The 9,783-nt window shown below is 51.3% G+C and overlaps 1 protein-coding gene across 1 annotated transcript; it reads right to left on the bottom strand.

The window, feature by feature from the left end:
* Positions 1–525: 525 nt before the first annotated feature.
* Positions 526–4,938, bottom strand: LOC135369375 (uncharacterized). The gene is made up of 5 exons (XM_064602969.1): positions 2,719–4,938; positions 2,496–2,667; positions 1,543–1,600; positions 1,330–1,495; positions 526–1,279 (listed from the first exon to the last, which is right to left on the bottom strand). Exons 1-5 carry the CDS (start codon positions 4,510–4,512, stop codon positions 683–685), a joined length of 2,787 nt encoding a protein of 928 aa, XP_064459039.1. The 5' UTR covers positions 4,513–4,938; the 3' UTR covers positions 526–682.
* Positions 4,939–9,783: the final 4,845 nt, after the last annotated feature.

The raw sequence follows: 9,783 nt of genomic DNA on the forward strand, positions 1-9,783 counted from the left end.
GTGTTTTCTTTGGTCCATTCCTATTTGCTCCATCCTTGCCACTCTTGGAACTGGTATAACACCTTCTTTATGAGATATTTGGTTCATTTTAACATCTATTTTATGTACATGGTCTCAATAAACTAGAAATTCTGAATGGCTCACATGTAGTGTAATGGCGTTAAAGTAGCCGTTTATTTTAACAATGTCAAATGCATCATATCAGATGACAAATATGCTCAGTAACTGTAATGACAAATATATACATTAAGTATGTTCCTATTTCGTGAAATTTCATCAGAGCAAGAGACAGTCAAAACGTAACGATGAATCTTTGTGGGCTGAACAGAACAATCAATTTAGTGCTTAGTGATTTGTACAATAATCTGATATGCTGAAATGCAGAAATAAAAGAGGTCAGAGTTTGTGGGAACCTCGGCCCACAAACCCGGGGTGGTTCCGTATTCGACCCCGCCGTAACCCCGAAGAACACTGACACAGCAGTTGAACAAAAGAAACAAGGTTTATTGCCTTACATCACAGCTGCTGTCGCTCCTCGCTTCTGTGACCGTCTGCCAGCCTGCCTGCCGCACGAATATCTCTCTCTTCCCGAGCGCTTGCTCTTTTATCTCTTGCGCTATCTGCGCTATCGCGCGGAAGTTGCCGGGTTATCAGCGCCCCCCACACTCTCCCCCCCCTTGAGTCAAATGTCCGGAAGTTCGGGGAGATCGAGGATTATATCCTCAGGGTCCGGTGAGAAGGATGGCCGAGCGAGAACTTGGGGGGCCAGCTGCCGAAGTAGGTGCACTGCAGCGACTATGTCCCGACGTGTAGGAGCGGAGGCCACGTTGTTAGCTCTCTGCTGTGCGGCTTGTTGGATACGATGCAGGTGAAGGGCTCCCGCATTATGGGTCGGAGGATGGATCAGTGGAACACCGCAGAAGGGGCAGAGGGCGCTTCTTTCTTGTTCCGTGTACACCACTGGAGGCTCGGTGGGGTGTCTGTTTGATAACCCCAGGCCGCGGAAGGGCTCTGGTAGGGAATCAGGTGGGTCACCGATGAGAGGTCGCGCCTGGTTGCGCCATCTCGTTCTGGAACAGTATCCGATACTGCGACCTTCAACTAGGACAGTCCAGGTAGCCACATTCGCAAGTCGGGGTGACGGGGAAGGCCTCCGAGCAGGAGAGTTCCCAGGGGGTCGCTGAGGTCGGTGCCGTGGTTGGGGTCGAGAACGGCTTCTCGTTGCAGGTGGTCGTGGCATCTGCAGGGAAAAAAAATGAAAAAGCATCACCTTGGAGGTCTACGAGGGCGGAGGTTATAACGAGGAGACCCCGGTAACCCGCCCCGAACTGTCCCATCTTCAGCGGGCTGCGACTCCGTGTCGATGGGGCCGCGGAAGGGTTGGGATTGCGACGAACTTGTGCCGGAGTCCTCTTGCCCTTCCTCTTGCTCCAAGATGCGATCGATGAACTCCTTGAGGTCTGTGATGTGAACTGGGCCGGACTCCTCGCTTGTACTGCAACGTTCAAGTCTATAAGTTACGGGTGTAAGTTGCGCACTTACCCGGTAAGGCCCGTCCCATCGGTCCGCGAGAGAAGCTGCGAAGCCCTTCGCCGCGTCGCTAAGTGGATGCGTCCGCCTCAGGACTAAGTCTCCTACGCGGTATGTTACCTGGCGTCGACCCTTGTTGTACTGGGATGCTTGCTCCAGTCGTGCGACCTCAAGATTCTCACGTGCACAACGAACTGCAGTTGAGAGACGGTTGCGAATGTCTTCCGCATATCGTGCATAGGGGCGACGGGGTTGTTCCCTCAGTGTTCGTAGCGTGTTTTCGAGTGGGAATACTATTTCCCGTCCAAAACTCAAATAGGCAGGGGTGAACCCAGTAGACCTATTTTCCGTCGTACGAGTGGCGAAGCCAATCTCCGTTAGACGCGCGTCCCAATCCTTATGCCTGCTGGTAAGTGTTACCATCATCATTTTGATATTTCTATTGACCCGCTCAGTTATGTTTGCCTGAGGGTGATAAGGGGACGTCTTCTTATGTCGAATACTCAATGCCGAGCATGTGTCGACAAACACCTTACTTGTAAAGTACGAGGCGTTATCCGTGATAAGCTGGTCAGGGAATCCAAACCGCGAAAAGACATCCAGCAGTCGATCCCAGATCCGAGCTGACACCAATTTCCGCAGGGGATAGAGCTCAACCCACTTCGTGAAGTGATCTGTAATGACTAACAGGTATTGGTTACCACGGGGACTTCTGGGGTATGGGCCCATTACGTCACATGCGACTATCTGCCAAGGCCCTTGACTGACAATCGGTTGCAGCAATCCTGGCGGCTGTCCGCCCCTAGGTTTCGACTTCTGACACACTGGACAGCTGCGAGTAAACCGCAAAACATCCTGTCTCATGCCTGGCCACGTCGCGATACGACATAACTTAGAATAAGTCTTGCTGCCGCTACCATGACCTGCCAAAGCAGAGTCATGGAAATATCTGAGGAATAACTTACGTAGCTTTCGTGGTACTACGATCCTGAAAGGGTTGCCGCCGATCTCCTCGTCGTCCGCCTGGGGGATATACCTCACCAGAAGACCATCCTCGCTCAGCTGATAGGAGTCGAACCTCTCTTCAGCGTCTCCGGCGTCCGCTGGGCCCGTTGTCTCCAGCCACCTTACTACACGCTGACAGAGTCCGTCCGTCCTCTAGGCCTCCACGATGTCCTTCCGGCTCACGATGTGTCCCCACGCCTGCTCTCTGTCCGTTCCGGCTTGTCCAACCGCGGCTACGAGCTCCTGCGTGGTAACGACGTCCTCCAGGGGCAGAGGTGCTCGAGACAGCGCATCTACCACTTTGTTAGAGGTCCCCCTCCGATATTCGATCGAGAAGTCGTACCGTTGCAACGTCAGACTCCAACGTGCAAGTCTTCCGGCGGGATTTTTCAATCTACTCAGCCAGGCGAGTGCCTGATGGTCAGTCTGGATTGCAAATTTCGCACCATCCAGGTACATGTCAAACTTATTCAGTGCGAACATGATAGCCAGGCACTCTTTCTCTGTCACGGTGTAATTTCGTTCAGGTGATGTCAGCGTGCGGCTTGCAAATGCCACCGGCCGAAGTTCACCTTCGTGCTGTTGTAACAACACTGCGCCCAGTCCATAATCGCTCGCGTCTGTCTGCATTACAAATGGGCGATTAAGATCTGGGAGATACAGACTGGTGACCTGCGCTATCGCTTCCGTCAGGGCGGAGAATGCATTCTCCTGTGCTTCTCCCCATGACCAGCGCGCACCTTTCCGCAGTAGCCAGGTTAGTGGCTGCGTCATGTCCGAACACCGCGGTATGAATTGTCTATAAAATCCAATCATACCAAGGAAGCGCTGCAAGCTCTTTACGTCCTGCGGGCGAGGGTAGTCTAGGATAGCCTTCAGCTTGTCCTCGTTTGGCCTGACCGTGCCGGACTCCACTGTAAACCCTAGCAGGTCTATGCGGTTAGTCGCCAACTGCATTTTTCGAGGATTGACCGTCAACCCAGCAGCTTGCATACGTCCCAACACGACTTTCAGGTGTGAAAGGTGTTCGTGGAATGAACGTGAAAAAATTACTACGTCATCCATATAAGCCATAGCGAAGTTGTACTTCGCATCGCCGAGCACCTCGTCCATCATACGCTGAAAACTAGCCGGGGAATTGGACAGTCCGAAGGGAAGCCGGACGAACTCAAACAGTCCCCTATGACAGGTAAAGGCTGTCTTTTCGACATCATTAGGTGCTATCGGTATCTGCAGGAATTCTCGACTGCAGTCCAAGATTGTAAACACGCGGGCTGATCCCAACGTGTACATGATCGAGTCTATAGAGGGAAATGGATACGAATCTCTCACCGTCACCTCGTTCAACCGGCGGTAGTCCATGCATAACCTTGCGGTTCCATCTTTCTTCGGAGCGAGTACCACCGGAAAGGCCCACGGGCTGCGCGAGGGTCTCACAGCACCCGTCTCGATCATTTCGTTCAGCGCAGCATCGAGCAACTTGCGCTTGTGGACGCTAAGCGGCCGCGGGTTGCATCTCCAAGGCCTTGCGTCGCCGGTGTCTATGCCGTGTTCCAAGACTTCGGTCAAACCTGGTTTTTCCGTAAACATCCGGGAAAAGGGTAGCAATGCTTGCTCCAGCATTTCTCGTTGCTCTGAGGTTCCCGAAAACCCTTGCAGACCCTCATGCAAGGCAGCAGTTGCAACTACAGGCGTTTGGTATCCCGTTCCGTGATGCTCTCCAACGGGCAGTGATGGTCCAGTGCCGCGAAGTACTCCAGCGGCTTGCTGCTTAGGTTCATCGCTGTTGCCAGTCGGTTCCCGGTTTCGCTTTGAGCAGTCGTCCTGGGCTCTTTCGCCAGTCCGGCGTTGGTCCGCTCCAGGGGTTGTCCACTCCAGGAATGGGTAGAAGGCACTGCTGCATGCATGCTGGTAACCTCCGCGACGCAAGTCCAGGACAAGTCCCATCCGGATAATGAAGTCGCGTCCCAGGATCATTGCTCCTGCCAGCCCAGGAAGGTAAACAAAGCGTTGTCTGACCCGATGTCCATCGACAGTCAAGGTAAGGCGCACCGCGCCACCGGCAGGTACAACCGCATCAGAGGCGAGCCTTAGGAGAGTCCTGGTCGTTCGTACCGAGATGTTCCGCTCCCGGCACCAGTCGTGGATGGTGTCGCCGATCAGGGAAACAGCTGCTCAGGTGTCCACCAAACCTGCAACGTCTTTGCCCAGAACGCGCACCACGATGAAAGGTCCAATGTTGCAGATGTCATCTTGCAATCGGCACGCAAGCGGGACCAAGGCCACTGTATTATCAGAAAAGATAGCACGGTTAGAAGTAACTTGCCTCTTATCAATGTTCGCTCCGGCCGACGACGGGAATTCGTAATCTGCGGTTACCGCCGTCGGCGTTCCGAGTTTCCCTGGGGGGTTCTTTCGGGGGGTGGCCGAAGTACGATGTGGGCAGTCCCGACGGATGTGTCCGTGTTGCCCGCAACCGTAACAACGTGGTCTCCCAACGTTTAGTCCATTGGAGCGCGGTGGGGTTGATCCCTCAATCCTGTCGTTACGCCGGTATCCTGACGTTCGGCGACGTTCGCTACCGGTCTGTCCTGCGCTCCTCGAAGTCTCCTCAACAAGCCTCGCTCGGTTCCTTTGCTCGTGCGCAAAAGGATCGAGTGAGCGGTGTGAAGGACCTGCCGACGCTCCGCTATTCGGTCCTGCAGGCCAACGGGGGTGCAGCTCCGTTGCCTGTACCGATCCGCCCCATGCACAACTAGGCTCAAGGGTCTCCTCCGGTCTAGGGGGTGGGCGGTAACGCACCCTAGTAGCACAAAACGTTTTGTAAACGTCGAGGAAAGGTCTAGCCACAACCACATTTTCATCTAGGAGACGTCTTCAATCTGATCTTCATAACGTCTTCTATCCCCGGATAAGTTGACGCTTTCCCGAGTCTTGAAGACGTGTTTGTGGCCGTCTTGAAGACGTCCAAAAAATGTTTAGAACACTAATTTGAATGTGAGAAAATTCAGCCCCGTGGATATCCACCGGGCACAGTTTTCCGGAGATCTGCCTCTTTTTTCATTTTTCAACCTCACCACACGTTCCATTTTCTGTTTCTCAATGCAGAACTGCAAGCAGCACTGCCACGTGGCATTTTGGCCAAATTCAAGACGCGGTTCACCAAGGTGGACCGCGTTAGCAGAGGTCCTCCCACCGTAAGAACAGCAGGCTCCCTCCACGGCGTTACACGTAGGGGAACCAGAGCGTAGAGGTGGTTTATTCCCTTGCAAAGGGAAAACAGATACTATACATTGCTCGTCTTAGAAACTCCCGTAAACTCGATAGCCGTGCTCGCCTCTGAGTCAAAATGGAGGGTGAGGTGTCTAAGTTTATTTCAATTACGCACACAAACAACACTGAGGTGGAAAATTTCTGGGAGTATTAACTCACCGTCAACTCAACGCCTGTGTTTCCTACTGCTTTTGGTTTGAGACAGTCAGTAGGTCTACCGAAAGTAAACTTATACAGTGCACACAAATCGTCCTCGTCTAAGATACGTCTTGAACACAGTTGGCGAAGACGTATTATAAATGGAAAGCTGGTACGTCTTGCAAACGTGAACGGAAGACGTTTACGGGAGGTCTTCCTTTAGGATATCTCTTCGACAGAGATGCCGAAGACGTATTATAAACGTTAAATCGGCGCGTCTTATAAACATACTATAAATTACGGCTTCTAGACGTCGCGTTGACGTCCTGATCGTCTTCTATCCTAATTTGACCAAATAAAGACGTTTCCGCGACGTTTTGTGCTACTAGGGCAGTTCAGCTAGCAGGTCGGCCTGGATGCTGCGCGCTTCTGTAGCTAACTCCGACAGGGAAGTAAAACTTCGACCCCGTAAATATGGCTTGAACCGAGGGTGGCACTGTCGGATAACGCGTGCCACCTTCTCTTTTTCGTCTACGAGAGGGTCCGCTCTCCGATGCAGTTCCTGAATCGCCCGGATGTATTCCAAAAGGCTCTCATCACTATGCTGCGTTCGGGCTGCAAGCTCTTCGCGCATATGTATCACATAGTCTGGGGGGAGGAACTCGTCCCGAAACTGCTGCTTGAATACGCTCATCGAGAGAAATGGGGGCTGGGACCTACGCCACAAAGCAGCTGAGCTTACCAGCGCTGCGGGAAGTACTCGACGCAGAATGACGTCGTCGGTGGCTCCAACGGCAGTTTGGTAAGCACTCAAGTCGGCGAGGAAATCTTCAGCCGACTTGGAGTCGCTGTAGCCCGAAAATGTCGGTACCGGCAAGTTCAGGCGCAGCTGCGTGTCCGGGGACGGCTGGGCGGCGGGCGTGCTGCTACCAAGCTGCTGCGTCAGTAACGTACAGAGGGATGCCATCTGTCGAAGCAAGTCCTCAGCCACTGGCGCAGGCTCGTCCTCGTCACTGTCTGGTTCGTGCTTCTTCCTGGGAGGCATCTCCGGTCGAAGAACCTGCGTTGCAACGCAGACGGCGGCAGAACGAAAAAAAACAAACAAAAATGCACACTAACTGCAACTATGCCGTGCCCTCCGGGGAAAACGGTACGAAAACACCAACGTTGGGCGCCAATTTTGTGGGAACCTCGGCCCACAAACCCGGGGTGGTTCCGTATTCGACCCCGCCGTAACCCTGAAGAACACTGACACAGCAGTTGAACAAAAGAAACAAGGTTTATTGCCTTACATCACAGCTGCTGGCCGTCTGCCCGCTTCGTCGCTCCTCGCTTCTGTGACCGTCTGCCAGCCTGCCTGCCGCACGAATATCTCACTCTCTTCCCGAGCGCTCACTCTTTTATCTCTTGCGCTATCTGCGCTATCGCGCGGAAGTTGCCGGGTCATCAGCGCCCCCCACAAGTTAAGCACAGCAGCGCACCGCACTGACAGGGGGTCACGACACTTCCACGCTCACAAGCAAGGACGCCCTGGGTAACATGACGAAAACAGCGCTAAACACACAAACGAAACACACACACACACGACGAGGACGTAAACAAGGCAGCACCCTGAGTACGTTTTCCGTATGAGTTGCGCTCCAAAGAAACACAGCCAGCAAGGAGATACTCTAACGCGTTGCAGGTTTGTGACACGTTGAAAGTACCACGTCAATTTCTTAAAACGATAACATCGTAAAACTTATGCGTGTGGGAGTCCCATGCACCATAAGGCCACCTTTGCATCAGCTTTCTTTCTGTTTACATAGCCTACAGTGATCAAACACTTGCACACACGTTGCGCACTTGACACCAGGCTCAGAAGCGTATAAAGGACGCTGCTGGAATGCCCCAGCAATCGAGAGGCAATCTTGATCGTTGCAGTTCACCACACATATCGCATAACAGACTATAAATAAGCGATGGTATATGCGGATGAAATTATTACACGCGACCACAATCGACGACCAAACTCTGACAATAGCCCAACGATCACCTCCGTGAGGATACCGACTGCTGTCTTTCAAATAACATGGCAAACGCTCTCTATGAACATCTTTTTAGCGACCATAAGACCCATATCTCGCGGAGCTTGTCATTAACAGATACAAAAGTAGATATAACCACCGATTACCGACGCCGATTCACAACCACCTGCAGCAGCGCCATCTCAACTTTTCTTCCGTAACAACCTCATAATAAAAAAACAAACAAACAGTAGCCTTCCCTCCTTCGCAGTCCTGTCGTCTGCTTGTTTCTCCCTCCCCTCAACCGTCGCGTGACAATGTGAATAATACGCATGTGTTGTGGTCAACCCTTTGGATGGCGCTTCATAGCCGGAGAGATCACGTGATCGATTTAAACCCGACGTCACTAAACCAATCGTTTTAGTCGGCTGGTGAATACGTGTAGTTCTGTCTAGTCCTCCGTCGAGCGCGAATAGAACTTTGCCCCCCCCCCCGGCGTTTGCGCCTTATTGCTCGCAGGTGTAGGCTCAGACAACGAATGTATGAGCATAGAAAGGGTCATGTATTACATAAGCCTGGTGATGATGTTGAGTGGACTCACTTATTATTTTAAAAGAGCAGTGGTAGTTTACTGGTGACGTGATTATAATGACCATGATGAGCCTTTGGGGTGAAAATCGTTAATTATGAACTGTGCTTTTTTGTTGAATATTAATGTAACAATGAATATCATTAAGAGTAGGACAAAGGAAATACTCTTGTGATTCAATAAATAATAGGAGTCTGTCTTTGCCGCTGTCTGTAGGATGGACATGTCTTGCTGAACCATTATTTTGTTTTTTCCTGTACAGTAAGACTTTGGGAATGAAATGCTTAATTCCTGCAATCTCCTCTCATGTATGGTGTTTTTCTGCAGTAGTTCCCCATGCAATCATTATAGTAGTATAAAGGAAATAATCTTGGGATAGTGATTCAATAAAGAACAGGCCCCCTGTCTAGAGAGCAGGCATCCTTGAGCCACGCACCTGCATGATGACGTCATACCGCGACACTATTGTTTCAGGTTGACCTTGTCCAGAGGAGCATCAGTGGAAAAAAAAACAGTGTAGCCCTGAGACAATAGGATGACGTCACGACCAATGAGAACGGCCTGCAGGGGGCGCAAGGATTCACTTCTCTCTTGGACACTGGCAGGTGTGGACACGTTAATTCTGCTCCTAGGAATTGCGCTGGCCATCAGTAGAAGAGCGTAGCTTCGGTGGGGTTCTGTCTGCCTTTGATGGGGTGCGGATGTGTGGTTTGTCACTGGTGAATGGTGTTCGACGATGCAGGTGGATTTTGTGATGAGCAGATTTTCAATGAGGGAATGTAGTGTACGTGGCCGATGATGGTGAGTGTCTTTTCACTCTGTTCAAGTGTCTCTGTGTTTGTTTTCTCCTGTTGCCCAGCAGTTTTCATGCATGGTGCTCTTCTGCAATAGTTTCCTATGCAATCGTTTTTGTTTTTCTTTTTGTTTATTTGTTTTCTTTTTTCTTTGTTTTTCTTTTTGTTTGCCTTTATTTTTCCCCTTTTTTCCTGGGAATAGCAAGCCGCCATACCGGTGGCTAACCTTTCCCTCTTATTTTTTTATATATAATAAACATATTCCCCCCGCCCGTTATAGAAGAATAAAGGAAATAATCTTGGGATAGTGATTCAATAAATAATAGGTCCCCTGTCCAGAGCATACGCGTCCTTGAGCCACGCAGGTGCATGATGACGTCATGCCATGGCTTCATTGCAGATTGACCTTGTCCAGTTGTGTCGACTGTGTGAAAAAAAAAAACGGTGT

This window comes from Ornithodoros turicata, chromosome 9, assembly GCF_037126465.1.
Source record: "Ornithodoros turicata isolate Travis chromosome 9, ASM3712646v1, whole genome shotgun sequence".
NCBI lineage: Eukaryota > Metazoa > Arthropoda > Arachnida > Ixodida > Argasidae > Ornithodoros > Ornithodoros turicata.

Coding starts and splice junctions, on each gene's coding strand:
- LOC135369375 (XM_064602969.1), bottom strand. CDS start 4,512: ATGATCCTGGGACGCGACTTCATTATCCGGATGGGACTTGTCCTGGAC. Junction 2,668..2,718: donor AGCAGGCGTGGGGACACATC/GTGAGCCGGAAG, acceptor GGACTCTGTCAG/CGTGTAGTAAGGTGGCTGGA. Junction 1,496..1,542: donor GATGGGACGGGCCTTACCGG/GTAAGTGCGCAA, acceptor TGAACGTTGCAG/TACAAGCGAGGAGTCCGGCC.